This window comes from Pseudophryne corroboree, chromosome 6 (assembly GCF_028390025.1).
Source record: "Pseudophryne corroboree isolate aPseCor3 chromosome 6, aPseCor3.hap2, whole genome shotgun sequence".
NCBI lineage: Eukaryota > Metazoa > Chordata > Amphibia > Anura > Myobatrachidae > Pseudophryne > Pseudophryne corroboree.
This window is the reverse complement of record NC_086449.1, coordinates 29,308,218-29,321,624: the sequence shown is the minus strand read 5'-3', so window position 1 is coordinate 29,321,624 and position 13,407 is coordinate 29,308,218. Positions and strand designations below refer to the sequence as shown.

Sequence of the window (13,407 nt, the reverse complement as noted above, 5' to 3'; positions counted from 1 at the left end):
GGCGTTTCTACAGAGGAGGGGGCCCGTGTGCACCTCCAGGCGGGCACCCTCCTCTGCACGGCGCTGTAGACTCTGGCACTGTGCCGGAGTATACTGCGCATGCGCACTTCTCCGGAAACATGGCGCCCGCCATGATCCGGAGACCAATTTGGTTACCGCGCATGCGCGGCGGCCATTTTGGCGGTTATTTCCGACGTGATTGCAGCTCCCGGCGCTGGACTCCGGAAAGGTAAGTATTAAAATGGGTGCAATGGGTGCGGTGTGGGCCCCCCCTGGACCCAGGGTCCCGCGTGCACCGCACCCATTATAGAAACGCCAATGCACCCGCATGCATCCAAACAAGTGTAGTATGACTTGCAACCCTTTGTGTCATGTATTGTATTCATAAGTATGGCTCGTGGCTGACTTGATTGACAAGCCGAGGGAGTGTGGAATGGCTCGCGGGATTCCCGGGCAGAGGAAGAGCGAGGACAGTCAAGGAGAGGCCCGGAGGTAGACGTTGAGAATGGACGGTTGGAGCGGGGGGAGAGAGCCAGCACGTGGCAGCGGGGAGGAGAGCAACTGATCGGTGGAGCGGAGCAGCCGGACTTTGCCGGTGGTGATGACGAACTGCCGCGGCTGGGGGGAGCTAAGTGAAGCGGAGTGACAGCGCTGGGGACCGCCGAGCTGGGAGAGCGGAGATCGGCGCAGGAGGTCACAGAGCCGGGGGAGCAGAGGGCAGCGCTCATCTGACGGCTTTCATCTCTCACTCCCTGCTACAAAGACAGAACCGGCCGTAATGATCGCGGATGCAGGGGGAGAGGAGGTGACCCGGTGAATGAAAAACGCACTCGGCTACAAAAGGTAACAGCGAGATTCAGCCCCCTTATCGCCAGTATACAGCAGAAGGATACTGAGGCTAGCAACGATAGCCCCAAACGGCTCCCCCGCATCAGTGAGTCCAGCACTGCAAAGTACAGAGGATTCACTGCCCACCAATGAAAGCCTAGGTGGGCAGGGCTTATACTCTGAGCAGGAGTGAGTGACAGGAGTCATACACAGAAGACTACTGAGGTCGGTAACCACCTTTTCTGTGCATTGTCCTACTATACAACAGTAAGGGACATACACCTTGCAGCTAATACACAGAAGCAGTAGTTGTTCCTACTTATCTCACTATCTCAAGTAGAGATGAGCGCCTGAAATTTTTCGGGTTTTGTGTTTTGGTTTTGGGTTCGGTTCCGCGGCCGTGTTTTGGGTTCGAACGCGTTTTGGCAAAACCTCACCGAATTTTTTTTGTCGGATTCGGGTGTGTTTTGGATTCGGGTGTTTTTTTCCAAAAACACTAAAAAACAGCTTAAATCATAGAATTTGGGGGTCATTTTGATCCCAAAGTATTATTAACCTCAAAAACCATAATTTACACTCATTTTCAGTCTATTCTGAATACCTCACACCTCACAATATTATTTTTAGTCCTAAAATTTGCACCGAGGTCGCTGTGTGAGTAAGATAAGCGACCCTAGTGGCCGACACAAACACCGGGCCCATCTAGGAGTGGCACTGCAGTGTCACGCAGGATGTCCCTTCCAAAAAAACCTCCCCAAACAGCACATGACGCAAAGAAAAAAAGAGGCGCAATGAGGTAGCTGTGTGAGTAAGATTAGCGACCCTAGTGGCCGACACAAACACCGGGCCCATCTAGGAGTGGCACTGCAGTGTCACGCAGGATGTCCCTTCCAAAAAACCCTCCCCAAACAGCACATGACGCAAAGAAAAAAAGAGGCGCAATGAGGTAGCTGACTGTGTGAGTAAGATTAGCGACCCTAGTGGCCGACACAAACACCGGGCCCATCTAGGAGTGGCACTGCAGTGTCACGCAGGATGTCCCTTCCAAAAAACCCTCCCCAAACAGCACATGACGCAAAGAAAAATAAAAGAAAAAAGAGGTGCAAGATGGAATTGTCCTTGGGCCCTCCCACCCACCCTTATGTTGTATAAACAGGACATGCACACTTTAACCAACCCATCATTTCAGTGACAGGGTCTGCCACACGACTGTGACTGATATGACGGGTTGGTTTGGACCCCCCCCCAAAAAAGAAGCAATTAATCTCTACTTGCACAAACTGGCTCTACAGAGGCAAGATGTCCACCTCATCATCATCCTCCGATATATCACCGTGTACATCCCCCTCCTCACAGATTATCAATTCGTCCCCACTGGAATCCACCATCTCAGCTCCCTGTGTACTTTGTGGAGGCAATTGCTGCTGGTCAATGTCTCCGCGGAGGAATTGATTATAATTCATTTTAATGAACATCATCTTCTCCACATTTTCTGGAAGTAACCTCGTACGCCGATTGCTGACAAGGTGAGCGGCGGCACTAAACACTCTTTCGGAGTACACACTTGTGGGAGGGCAACTTAGGTAGAATAAAGCCAGTTTGTGCAAGGGCCTCCAAATTGCCTCTTTTTCCTGCCAGTATACGTACGGACTGTCTGACGTGCCTACTTGGATGCGGTCACTCATATAATCCTCCACCATTCTATCAATGTTGAGAGAATCATATGCAGTGACAGTAGACGACATGTCCGTAATCGTTGTCAGGTCCTTCAGTCCGGACCAGATGTCAGCATCAGCAGTCGCTCCAGACTGCCCTGCATCACCGCCAGCGGGTGGGCTCGGAATTCTGAGCCTTTTCCTCGCACCCCCAGTTGCGGGAGAATGTGAAGGAGGAGATGTTGACAGGTCGCGTTCCGCTTGACTTGACAATTTTGTCACCAGCAGGTCTTTCAACCCCAGCAGACCTGTGTCTGCCGGAAAGAGAGATCCAAGGTAGGCTTTAAATCTAGGATCGAGCACGGTGGCCAAAATGTAGTGCTCTGATTTCAACAGATTGACCACCCGTGAATCCTTGTTAAGCGAATTAAGGGCTGCATCCACAAGTCCCACATGCCTAGCGGAATCGCTCCCTTTTAGCTCCTCCTTCAATGCCTCCAGCTTCTTCTGCAAAAGCCTGATGAGGGGAATGACCTGACTCAGGCTGGCAGTGTCTGAACTGACTTCACGTGTGGCAAGTTCAAAGGGCATCAGAACCTTGCACAACGTTGAAATCATTCTCCACTGCACTTGAGACAGGTGCATTCCACCTACTATATCGTGCTCAATTGTATAGGCTTGAATGGCCTTTTGCTGCTCCTCCAACCTCTGAAGCATATAGAGGGTTGAATTCCACCTCGTTACCACTTCTTGCTTCAGATGATGGCAGGGCAGGTTCAGTAGTTTTTGGTGGTGCTCCAGTCTTCTGTACGTGGTGCCTGTACGCCGAAAGTGTCCCGCAATTTTTCTGGCCACCGACAGCATCTCTTGCACGCCCCTGTCGTTTTTTTAAAAATTCTGCACCACCAAATTCAAGGTATGTGCAAAACATGGGACGTGCTGGAATTTGCCCATATTTAATGCACACACAATATTGCTGGCGTTGTCCGATGCCACAAATCCACAGGAGAGTCCAATTGGGGTAAGCCATTCCGCGATGATCTTCCTCAGTTGCCGTAAGAGGTTTTCAGCTGTGTGCGTATTCTGGAAAGCGGTGATACAAAGCGTAGCCTGCCTAGGAAAGAGTTGGCGTTTGCGAGATGCTGCTACTGGTGCCGCCGCTGCTGTTCTTGCGGCGGGAGTCCATACATCTACCCAGTGGGCTGTCACAGTCATATAGTCCTGACCCTGCCCTGCTCCACTTGTCCACATGTCCGTGGTTAAGTGGACATTGGGTACAACTGCATTTTTTAGGACACTGGTGAGTCTTTTTCCGACGTCCGTGTACATTCTCGGTATCGCCTGCCTAGAGAAGTGGAACCTAGATGGTATTTGGTAACGGGGGCACACTGCCTCAATAAATTGTCTAGTTCCCTGTGAACTAACGGCGGATACCGGACGCACGTCTAACACCAACATAGTTGTCAAGGACTCAGTTATCCGCTTTGCAGTAGGATGACTGCTGTGATATTTCATCTTCCTCGCAAAGGACTGTTGAACAGTCAATTGCTTACTGGAAGTAGTACAAGTGGGCTTACGACTTCCCCTCTGGGATGACCATCGACTCCCAGCGGCAACAACAGCAGCGCCAGCAGCAGTAGGCGTTACACGCAAGGATGCATCGGAGGAATCCCAGGCAGGAGAGGACTCGTCAGAATTGCCAGTGACATGGCCTGCAGGACTATTGGCATTCCTGGGGAAGGAGGAAATTGACACTGAGGGAGTTGGTGGGGTGGTTTGCGTGAGCTTGGTTACAAGAGGAAGGGATTTACTGGTCAGTGGACTGCTTCCGCTGTCACCCAAAGTTTTTGAACTTGTCACTGACTTATTATGAATGCGCTGCAGGTGACGTATAAGGGAGGATGTTCCGAGGTGGTTAACGTCCTTACCCCTACTTATTACAGCTTGACAAAGGGAACACACGGCTTGACACCTGTTGTCCGCATTTCTGGTGAAATACCTCCACACCGAAGAGCTGATTTTTTTGGTATTTTCACCTGGCATGTCAACGGCCATATTCCTCCCACGGACAACAGGTGTCTCCCCGGGTGCCTGACTTAAACAAACCACCTCACCATCAGAATCCTCCTGGTCAATTTCCTCCCCAGCGCCAGCAACACCCATATCCTCCTCATCCTGGTGTACTTCAACACTGACATCTTCAATCTGACTATCAGGAACTGGACTGCGGGTGCTCCTTCCAGCACTTGCAGGGGGCGTGCAAATGGTGGAAGGCGCATGCTCTTCACGTCCAGTGTTAGGAAGGTCAGGCATCGCAACCGACACAATTGGACTCTCCTTGTGGATTTGGGATTTCAAAGAACGCACAGTTCTTTGCGGTGCTTTTGCCAGCTTGAGTCTTTTCAGTTTTCTAGCGAGAGGCTGAGTGCTTCCATCCTCATGTGAAGCTGAACCACTAGCCATGAACATAGGCCAGGGCCTCAGCCGTTCCTTGCCACTCCGTGTGGTAAATGGCATATTGGCAAGTTTACGCTTCTCCTCCGACAATTTTATTTTAGGTTTTGGAGTCCTTTTTTTACTGATATTTGGTGTTTTGGTTTTGACATGCTCTGTACTATGCCATTGGGCATCGGCCTTGGCAGACGACGTTGCTGGCATTTCATCGTCTCGGCCATGACTAGTGGCAGCAGCTTCAGCACGAGGTGGAAGTGGATCTTGATCTTTCCCTAATTTTGGAACCTCAACATTTTTGTTCTCCATATTTTAATAGGCACAACTAAAAGGCACCTCAGGTAAACAATGGAGATGGATGGATTGGATACTAGTATACAATTATGGACGGGCTGCCGAGTGCCGACACAGAGGTAGCCACAGCCGTGAACTACCGCACTGTACTGTGTCTGCTGCTAATATAGACTGGTTGATAAAGAGATAGTATACTCGTAACTAGTATGTATGTATAAAGAAAGAAAAAAAAACCACGGTTAGGTGGTATATACAATTATGGACGGGCTGCCGAGTGCCGACACAGAGGTAGCCACAGCCGTGAACTACCGCACTGTACTGTGTCTGCTGCTAATATATAGACTGGTTGATAAAGAGATAGTATACTCGTAACTAGTATGTATGTATAAAGAAAGAAAAAAAAACCACGGTTAGGTGGTATATACAATTATGGACGGGCTGCCGAGTGCCGACACAGAGGTAGCCACAGCCGTGAACTACCGCACTGTACTGTGTCTGCTGCTAATATATAGACTGGTTGATAAAGAGATAGTATACTCGTAACTAGTATGTATGTATAAAGAAAGAAAAAAAAACACGGTTAGGTGGTATATACAATTATGGACGGGCTGCCGAGTGCCGACACAGAGGTAGCCACAGCCGTGAACTACCGCACTGTACTGTGTCTGCTGCTAATATATAGACTGGTTGATAAAGAGATAGTATACTCGTAACTAGTATGTATGTATAAAGAAAGAAAAAAAAACCACGGTTAGGTGGTATATACAATTATGGACGGGCTGCCGAGTGCCGACACAGAGGTAGCCACAGCCGTGAACTACCGCACTGTACTGTGTCTGCTGCTAATATATAGACTGGTTGATAAAGAGATAGTATACTCGTAACTAGTATGTATGTATAAAGAAAGAAAAAAAAACCACGGTTAGGTGGTATATACAATTATGGACGGGCTGCCGAGTGCCGACACAGAGGTAGCCACAGCCGTGAACTACCGCACTGTACTGTGTCTGCTGCTAATATAGACTGGTTGATAAAGAGATAGTATACTCGTAACTAGTATGTATGTATAAAGAATGAAAAAAAAACCACGGTTAGGTGGTATATACAATTATGGACGGGCTGCCGAGTGCCGACACAGAGGTAGCCACAGCCGTGAACTACCGCACTGTACTGTGTCTGCTGCTAATATATAGACTGGTTGATAAAGAGATAGTATACTCGTAACTAGTATGTATGTATAAAGAAAGAAAAAAAAACCACGGTTAGGTGGTATATACAATTATGGACGGGCTGCCGAGTGCCGACACAGAGGTAGCCACAGCCGTGAACTACCGCACTGTACTGTGTCTGCTGCTAATATAGACTGGTTGATAAAGAGATAGTATACTACTAATATTATATACTGGTGGTCAGGTCACTGGTCACTAGTCACACTGGCAGTGGCACTCCTGCAGTAAAAGTGTGCACTGTTTAATTTTAATATAATATTATGTACTCCTGGCTCCTGCTATAACCTATAACTGGCACTGCAGTAGTGCTCCCCAGTCTCCCCCACAATTATAAGCTGTGTGAGCTGAGCAGTCAGACAGATATATAATATATATAGATGATGCAGCACACTGGCCTGAGCCTGAGCAGTGCACACAGATATGGTATGTGACTGACTGAGTCACTGTGTGTATCGCTTTTTTCAGGCAGAGAACGGATATATTAAATAAACTGCACTGTGTGTCTGGTGGTCACTCACTATATAATATATTATGTACTCCTGGCTCCTGCTATAACCTATAACTGGCACTGCAGTAGTGCTCCCCAGTCTCCCCCACAATTATAAGCTGTGTGAGCTGAGCAGTCAGACAGATATATATAATATTATATATAGATAATAGATGATGCAGCACACTGGCCTGAGCCTGAGCAGTGCACACAGATATGGTATGTGACTGAGTCACTGTGTGCTGTGTATCGCTTTTTTCAGGCAGAGAACGGATTATATTATGTACTCCTGGCTCCTGCTATAACCTATAACTGGCACTGCAGTAGTGCTCCCCAGTCTCCCCCACAATTATAAGCTGTGTGAGCTGAGCAGTCAGACAGATATATATAATATTATATATAGATAATAGATGATGCAGCACACTGGCCTGAGCCTGAGCAGTGCACACAGATATGGTATGTGACTGAGTCACTGTGTGCTGTGTATCGCTTTTTTCAGGCAGAGAACGGATTATAAATAAAAGTGGTGGTCACTGGTCACTATCAGCAAAACTCTGCACTGTACACTACTGAGTACTCCTAATGCTCCCCAAAATTAGTAAATCAAGTGTCTCTCTAATCTATTCTAATTCTAAACGGAGAGGACGCCAGCCACGTCCTCTCCCTATCAATCTCAATGCACGTGTGAAAATGGCGGCGACGCGCGGCTCCTTATATAGAATCCGAGTCTCGCGATAGAATCCGAGCCTCGCGAGAATCCGACAGCGTCATGATGACGTTCGGGCGCGCTCGGGTTAACCGAGCAAGGCGGGAAGATCCGAGTCGCTCGGACCCGTGAAAAAAAACATGAAGTTCTGGCGGGTTCGGATTCAGAGAAACCGAACCCGCTCATCTCTAATCTCAAGGGAATTGAACTATTATAGACCTTTGGGTTAAAGTGCTATGCATAGCAGGGAATGGGATAGGGTACAGACCATCACAGACAATCGTCAGTACGGATAGGGAAGTATATATTCTACACCAGTACGTACAATTAGATGGTAATGATACGCTGGTCCCTTTTTTCAGGAAGCATCTGTAATACCTGGGACGCTGTTACCTATCCCCCCCCCCCCCCCCCCAAGGAAAAGGAAGTTCTTTAAATGGAACTCTTTTAAATGAACCTTCCACCCATACCAAATGGATACAAATTATATAGTGTGACGGTAGTCAGTTCTCAGAGCCGATAAACTACTACTAAGTTAGTGTGTGTACACACGGTGAGATCCTTGCTATGCCCGATTTTCACTTGCGATTTCCCTTGAACTCCCCGGAGCCCAGATAGCACAGATTTTGACTAACTTTTCTTGAGATATGGACTATGTGTGCTTACGATTTTGGCTTATGTGAGATTTTGGCTTATGTGAGATGTCATAGACATGTGAGATGAACTAGATAGTACACCGATCTAGCAAGGATTGACTTGTCTGCACAGTCTATCTTTTCTTGCGATGCCGACCAGGCGCGACTGCGCATCGGGATCGCAAGGTGACTTTCACCTTGCGATCTGCAGTAACTTTTCTTGCGATTTTGACTATATAGTCAAAATCGAAAGAAAATATCTCACCGTGTGTACACACCCTTAGAAAGGGGAACTCCGTTATCCACTGATTACACTATTACAGGAAATATATGAGCAACTAAGCTAACCAAAAGGACACACACCTATAGGAGTACTTCAACCGTACCATAGGGAATTCAATACTCATTCTCCACAAAGAGTTGGCGTTATATAAATGCATATATATACCTAAGTGCTTTCATTATTCAGTCTAGTTGAATACCATAGACCAGGCATGTCCAAACTGCGTCCCTCCAGCTGTTGAGAAACTACACATCCCAGCATGCCCTGACACAGCTCTAGCATTCTCGGACAGCAAAACTGTATCAGGGCATGCTGGGATATGTAGTTTCATAACAGCTGGAGGGCCGCAGTTTGGACATGCCTGCCATAGACCTTTCAGTTTGTAAGTGGGGAACCACTGGACAATATTTGAACTGAATGTTGTTTATAGTTAGAGTTGACGTAATATTATTGGCCTGTGTGATCCTGAATAATTACTAATGGTACCAATTATAGGACCAGAGATTGTTAGAGGTAAAATGCTATAAACCCACTGTTCAAACTTACTAGATGAGTAAATATCTATACATTTATCTATAAGCCTGTTATCCATATTGTGTGATTTCTTACCGGAATACTTACCAATGCTGGGAAGAAGTGAGATCTGAAAGACATCCAGGTAATCTGAAATATAAACGGATTATAATATTGTAATACATTGTTGATTCGGAAGTGGGTATTCCCAAGTCTACCCTTAACAACACCCTTTTCACTGTAAATGAACAGGGACACGGCTTGGGTGGAGGCACAAATACGAATTATAACACTTAGTCACCGTTACCAAGGGCTACACAAGTTACAAATTAGCAAACCGAAAGGAAACTGTTACTAATTCTGTTGCACCTGCTGCTAGATTGATAATGGCCCTCATTCCGAGTTGATCGCTCGCTAGCTACTTTTAGTAGCCGTGCAAACGCATAGTCGCCGCCCACGGGGGAGTGTATTTTCGCTTTGCAAGTGTGCGACCACCTGTGCAGCCGAGCGGTACAAAAACATTTTGTGCAAAACAAGACCAGCCCTGTAGTTACTTATTCTGTGCGATGATTGCAGCGACGAAAGTCCCGGAATTGACGTCAGTCCAAACACTCCCAGAAAAAGGTCAGTTGACACCAATAAACTCCCACTTCCTGTCAATCTCCTTGCGATCGGCTGCGCAAATGGAATCTTCGCTAGATCCAGTGCACAGCAGCGATGCTCTTTGTACCCGCACAACGCGTGTTCGCATTGCGGCGCATGCACAGTTTTGACATTTTTTTTTACCCGATCGCTGCGCTGCGAAAAATCTGCAGCGAGCGATCAACTCGGAATGACCCCCCATGTACTGCATTAAATGGTTTTATTATGAATTTTTGTCATGAAATTGAAAACCGGACGGTGGTTGTGATTCATTGATCTTTGTATTTATATTGTTCATATATGTTTTAAATAAATTGTATATATTCAGTTCCTGTGCGCTGTAATGCCATTCTTTTTCTTTTTACTTGGTTAAATCGCTAGGGTCGAGTAACCCCTTGATTACTAGCTGAACAGGAATTGATTTGATAAGCGCTGGGTCAATCTTTGTGTGTTTTTCTTCTAGAGTTAATACAGACAGTTTAACTAATGAGTAATATAGCTAGTATGTAAACTAAGCTATGTTCAGCCTGATTCCGTGTACAGACGTGTCCCAGGAGCAGATACAGAATTCATATCAGGATGAGATCTGCTTCTGCCTGGTAGGAAAGGCTGGCACACCGTAGCAATCCTGAGTAAAAGATGATGGGTGTTGCATTATGACAGGAGGTCTTAGAGAAATACTGTAGATCTGACCTAGGTAAGGGATTAGTTATGACACAAGGTTAAAATAGTAAAAATGCATAACAATCCAAAAATATCTCATCATGTAAAGCATAAAATCTGCTCATGATCATTATACATTGACAAGCGCTTATTTATAAAATATTCCATGGAATTCCCCTTTTTTGTTGTTTCCAAATATAAAATAATGATCATTTATTATTATCTTAGTGCAAAAATATATCTTAAAACGTAGTGGAACAAAAGACAACTTAACCTTAAAATACACATAGAAAAATAAAATCTATAATTTATCTTGTCACATGCAAAAATAGCAGCAGCCTTTGCACTACTTACACACTGGGTCAGGACTCAGGAGGACTGTGTGTGTGTGTGTGTGTGTGTGTGTGTGTGTGTGTGTGTGTGTGTGTGTGTGTGTGTGTGTGTGTGTGTCTCTCCAGACCCTCATTAGATAGCAAGTTACACAGGACCCAGACGGGAAGGAGAAGAAACTGGGATCCCTGTGTCACTTACAGCTTTCTCCACCTCCTATCTCTCCACTGGTCAGAAAGCTCTGTAGGTAGCTCATGAAACCTGATACTCCTGTATAGTCCTTCTTGCATTCTGTTGGTTGCCTGGTCTTGCTGCTGCATAAGAGAGAAAGCTAGTGATGTCAGTGTGCTCTGGTGGGGGTGGGGGTGGGGCTGACAAAGGGGGGCCCTGGGTACATTATCTCCCCCGCCCCTCCTTAATATGGTTTTGGTATGCAGTCACGGCCTAAAATACGCACAACTTGGGTGTTTGAAAATACTCAGCCTTCTGCATCATATATGGTTGAGCTAAAAAAAATAGGATTTTAATATACCTACTGGTAAATCCTTTTCTCGTAGTCCATAAGGGATATTGGGGACAGAATTAGTACGATGGGGTATAGACGGGTCCAAAGAAGCAAGTGCACTTTAAATTTCTTCCACTGGGTGTGCTGGCTCCTCCCCTCTATGCCGCCTCCTACAGCTCAGTTATAGGTAAAACAGTGCCTGAAGGAGAATGACATACTTGAGAGAAGGAACATAACAACAATAAGTGTGGTGAGATTTAAACATCAGCCCACCACTACATAACTTTGCCAGCAAGGTCTGGCAACATTAACAGCAACAGCTGAACAGGAACATGTAACAGGGAACCTGCAGAAAGTCACCGCACAGAGGCGAACGCACCCAATATCCCTTGTGGACTACAAGAAAAAGGATTTACCGGTAGGTATATTAAAATCCTATTTTCTCTAGCATCCATAAGGGATATTGTGGACACATTAGTACGATGGGGATGTCCCAAAGTTTCCAGAACGTGCGGGAACGTGCGGAGACAACTGCAGCACTGCCTGCCCAAACTGGGTATCCTCTTTGGTCGGGATATCAAACCTGTAGAACTTCAGAAAGGTGTTCTTCCCCGACCAGGTAGCAGCTCTGCACAGTTGCAGGGCTGAGACTCCATGGACAGCCGCCCATAAGAACCCACTGATCTAGTGGAGTGGGCCTTCAGAGACCGTGAAACCGGTAAGGCTGCCGACGCATAGCCTCATCCAACGATCAATGGACTGCTTTGAAGCAGGGCAACCCTTTTTCTGCGCATCATAGAACAAGGAATCCGTCTTTCTGATCCGAGCCGTCCTCTTGACATAGATTTTCAAGGCTCGCACAGCATCCAAAGCCTCCAGAAGAGTAGCAGTATCAGAACTGGACGGAATCACAATAGGTTGATTCAAGTGAAACGCGAAGACCACTTTCGGGAGGAACTGCTGTCTAGTCCTGAGCTCCACTTTGTTTTCATAAAAGATCAAGTATGGACTTTTGCACGACAAAGCCCCCAATTCTGAGACATGCATAGCAGAAGCCAGGGCCAGTAACATCACCGTTTTCCACGTGAGGTACTTGTCTTCTACCATCGTCAGAGGTTCAAACCAGGAGGACTGTAGAAAGCATAACATTACATCCAGATCCCAAGGTGCCATAGGCGGTACGAATGGAGGTTGTACGTGAAGCACCCCTTGCAAGAAGGTCTGAACTTCTGGCAAGAGAGCCAACTTCTGAAAGAAGATAGAAAGAGTTGAAATCTGGACCTTAAGGGATCTTAGACTCAAGCCTTTATCAACTCCAGCCTGCAGGAAACGGAGGAACCTTCCCAAGTGGAATTCTGCAGACGGATATTTTGCGTTCCTCACACCACGAGACATATCTCCGCCAGATATGAGGATAGTGTTTTAACGTCACAGGTTTTCTGGCTTGCACCATAGTGGCAATGAACTTTTTGGAAAGCCCTTTGTGAGCTAGGATGTTCCGCTCAACTTCCATGCCGTCAAACGAAGCCGCCGTAAGTCCTGGTAAACGAACGGTCCTTGTTGAAGAAGATCCCTTCTTAGTGGTAGAGGCCAAGGCTCCGCTACGGACAAGTCCAGGAGAGCTGTGTACCAAGCTCTCCGGGGCCAACACGGGGCAATCAAGATTGCTTCCACTATTTGATGTCTGATCTGCTTGAGCGCCCGTGGGATCAGAGGAAATCGGAGGAAACAGGTAGACCAGCCGGTAAGGCCAAGGTGAAGTCAGAGCATCCACTGCTCTCGCCTGAGGGTCCCTAGTTCGTGAACAATAGCAACAAAGCTTCTTGTTGAGACGAGAGGCCATCAAGTCGATCTGTGGACAACCCCACCTGTCGACGATCAGCTGGAACACCCAAGGGTGTAGTCCCTACTCCCCTGGGTGGAGGTCGTGGCGACTTAGGAACTCCGCCTCCCAGTTGTCCACTCCCGGAATGAAGAAGATTGCGGAATGCGCTTTTGCATTTCTTTCCACCCAGAGGAGTATTCTTGATACTTCTCGCATGCAGGCCCTGCTTTTTGTCCCTCTTGTTGACTGATGTACGCCACCGCCGTGGCATTGTCCGACTGCACCTGGATCGCCTGATCCCGTAGAAGAGAAGACACCTGAATCAGAGCATTGTGGATAGCCCGAAGTTCCAGAATGTTAA

The 13,407-nt window shown here is 47.0% G+C and overlaps 1 protein-coding gene across 2 annotated transcripts in view; it reads right to left on the bottom strand.

Annotated features, from left to right (window-relative positions):
- LOC134935976 (protein mono-ADP-ribosyltransferase TIPARP-like) overlaps positions 1-13,407 on the bottom strand; it is a 99,795-nt gene that overhangs the window by 38,263 nt on the left and 48,125 nt on the right. For both annotated transcript variants that reach the window (XM_063930844.1, XM_063930843.1), the window contains exon 2: positions 9,190-9,231. In XM_063930844.1, coding sequence (XP_063786914.1) covers positions 9,190-9,222 — 33 coding nt within the window. In that variant the 5' untranslated portion in view covers positions 9,223-9,231. The remainder of the gene's footprint in view (positions 1-9,189; positions 9,232-13,407) is intronic.